The 2,564-nt window shown below is 33.8% G+C and overlaps 1 protein-coding gene across 1 annotated transcript; it reads left to right on the plus strand.

Annotated features, from left to right (window-relative positions):
* Positions 1 to 254: 254 nt before the first annotated feature.
* On the plus strand, positions 255 to 2,112 carry LOC105790553 (transcription factor MYB20). The gene is made up of 3 exons (XM_012618209.2): positions 255 to 537; positions 703 to 832; positions 1,174 to 2,112. Exons 1-3 carry the CDS (start codon positions 405 to 407, stop codon positions 1,820 to 1,822), a joined length of 912 nt encoding a protein of 303 aa, XP_012473663.1. The 5' UTR covers positions 255 to 404; the 3' UTR covers positions 1,823 to 2,112.
* The last annotated feature ends 452 nt before the right edge of the window (positions 2,113 to 2,564 follow it).

A 2,564-nucleotide genomic window follows, 5' to 3' on the forward strand; every position in this document is an offset into this window, starting at 1 on the left:
CTCTCACCCTTGAAACCCAAGAAATAACCAAAACAATGAAAAATGTTTGATCAAGTAGAGCTCTCTGAAGCTGACATTGCACATGTTTTACGCGTTGCTTATTTGATGCACACGTGTATAAACCCAGATTAAAAAAATAATCCAAAAAAGAATAAATAAAATAATAAAATAATAGAGGGTGAGCTTTGTGGGGTTGCTTGATTCATTTATATATGAATGTGGGAACTTGTTTTTGTGCCTTGTTTTGCATCAAACTTTGAAAGACTGTATCTCTCTCTCTCTCTCTCTCTGTATAATCTATTTTCCTCTTCTTTTCTTTCTTATTCATATAACATTCATCAGTTTGGGTTGAATTGAATAAATCTAATTTGTTGAGGACTTGGGAAAGGGGAAAAAAAAAAAAGATGGGACGGCAACCATGTTGTGACAAAGTTGGGTTGAAGAAAGGGCCATGGACTGCAGAAGAGGATCAGAAGCTTATTAACTTCATCCTCACCAATGGCCAATGCTGTTGGAGAGCTGTTCCTAAGCTTGCAGGTTCAATTTTCTCTCCCATTCTTTTTTTCAAAGAATCATAACAACAACTTACATATTTATTCAAATTGTTGTTGGGGAAAGAATCAAAGGGTATCTTTAGTTTTTTCTTCTTTTTTCCCTTAAATCTGGTATCCTTTTCCACTGAATATGTCATTGCAATTGCAGGATTGTTAAGGTGTGGGAAAAGTTGCAGACTGAGATGGACAAATTATCTAAGGCCAGATTTGAAAAGAGGACTTTTATCTGAATATGAAGAGCAAATGGTCATTGATCTTCATGCTCAACTTGGCAACAGGTGTTTTTTTTCCCCTTTCTTTGATCTTTCACCATCTTTTTTTAATGTTTATTTTGCTACAATTTCCCATGTTTGATTATAGTCCTTTGGATTCAACTCATTTCATTACTGAAGACATTATTATTTGGTAGTCCTTTTCCTTGAAAACAATTTCCTACACATTCATTTTCCAATACACTGCCCCTTTCCTCTCTCCCTCTCTCTAATCTTTGGAAATTTGGACTTTGAGTTTTTTAATGCAAATCCAGCATTGATTACAAAAAAAAAACATATTTAGGGTAGAGAGAGCATTGAGATGGTCCCAAAAAAAAGGGGTCTAAAATGATTAATTATTTGTGCAGATGGTCTAAAATTGCATCTCATCTCCCTGGAAGAACTGATAATGAGATAAAGAACCATTGGAATACTCACATAAAGAAGAAACTGAAGAAAATGGGCATTGACCCTCTCACCCACAAGGCACTATCTAGTACTACAACTGAACCCCAACAGTCCCAGCAAAAGAATCAAGTTTCAAAAGGTGGTTTAAAGTCTCAAGTAGTTGATAAAAGTCCCAAGGAGCCTGAAACATCATTACAATCCACAATAAGTGAAGAAAAAAGCATGGGAAGCCCTTTATTTGACCCAATGGAGATGATGATGATGATGGACAATGTTGATGGTTTTTGTACAGATGAAGTTCCATTGATTGAACCACATGAGATTTTGGTCCCTGCTGCACCATCAACATCTTCTTCCTGTGATTCTTCAAAGTTGCTTGAGGAATTGCAGTTGCCTGATTTTGAATGGCCCTCTGATTGCAACACTAGCAGTGATGATAATAACAACAAGAAGATGAGCTTGTGGGATGATGATGATTTCAATAACACTTGGGGGGATTTGTTAAGTGACAGATCAGAGCTTGCTCTTGATGATTCATTGTCATCTCCCTTAATTCAGTGCCCAACAGGAATGCCTTTTGATCAGGAATATTCTTGGGCATACATATGAGCTGTTATGTATGGTTTTGGTTTCTTCTTCTTTTAATTGTGGGTTTTATTTGTAGTTTTTGATAGTCACTTGTCACATAAGAGAAAGAAGAAAAATAAGTTATCAAGAATAAATGGGAAATTTTCATCACTGATTTTTAGTCTTCCCCCCCCCCAAAAAAAAAACTTTTTCTTTTGTATATGATGAATTGGAGAGAAGATCTCAATGTGTTGTCAGTTCAATTTTATCTTATTTAATAAGAAATGGATTTAGTGAAGAGTCCTCTGAACTCTCAAGTACTCATTACTTTATTAAGTCACTATTTCTTAATAATTATCTGTATAGTTCTCAATTCTAATCACATCAATTGAAATATAGTTTACCGATGCATGAATAATATTAAAATATAAAAAATTTAAACTATTTATTATTATGCTAAAGACTTAATTAGAAGAATTAGAAAAACTTAATTTATACTAACCAATCAAAAAGACTATATTAAAAAGTAAACTTCAAAGTTTCTTTTTCCTAAGACATGCTTTCACATTTAAATCGTATTATTTGTTTGCAATCACTACAAATATGGTGTACTTGAGTGGTGATAGAGTAAATTGTCAGTATACCATAATGTTCATTTAATATTGAAGTTGAAGTATTTGTTGTGTTAATGAAACTTATCCTTCATCGCTTACAACGGGTATTTGCTCCCCCTAAATTATATGGTCTCATTCATACAATGTATTAATCATTCTCCCTTTCAAGT

The sequence above is a fragment of the Gossypium raimondii genome, chromosome 8 (genome assembly GCF_025698545.1).
Source record: "Gossypium raimondii isolate GPD5lz chromosome 8, ASM2569854v1, whole genome shotgun sequence".
In the NCBI taxonomy this organism is placed as follows: domain Eukaryota; kingdom Viridiplantae; phylum Streptophyta; class Magnoliopsida; order Malvales; family Malvaceae; genus Gossypium; species Gossypium raimondii.

What these genes read in the sequence shown, in the direction of transcription:
- LOC105790553 (XM_012618209.2), top strand. Translation starts at nt 405, where the DNA reads ATGGGACGGCAACCATGTTGTGACAAAGTTGGGTTGAAGAAAGGGCCA. An exon ending in AGCTGTTCCTAAGCTTGCAG is followed by an intron (nt 538 to 702) that starts GTTCAATTTTCT and finishes TTGCAATTGCAG; the next exon opens with GATTGTTAAGGTGTGGGAAA. An exon ending in CATGCTCAACTTGGCAACAG is followed by an intron (nt 833 to 1,173) that starts GTGTTTTTTTTC and finishes TTATTTGTGCAG; the next exon opens with ATGGTCTAAAATTGCATCTC.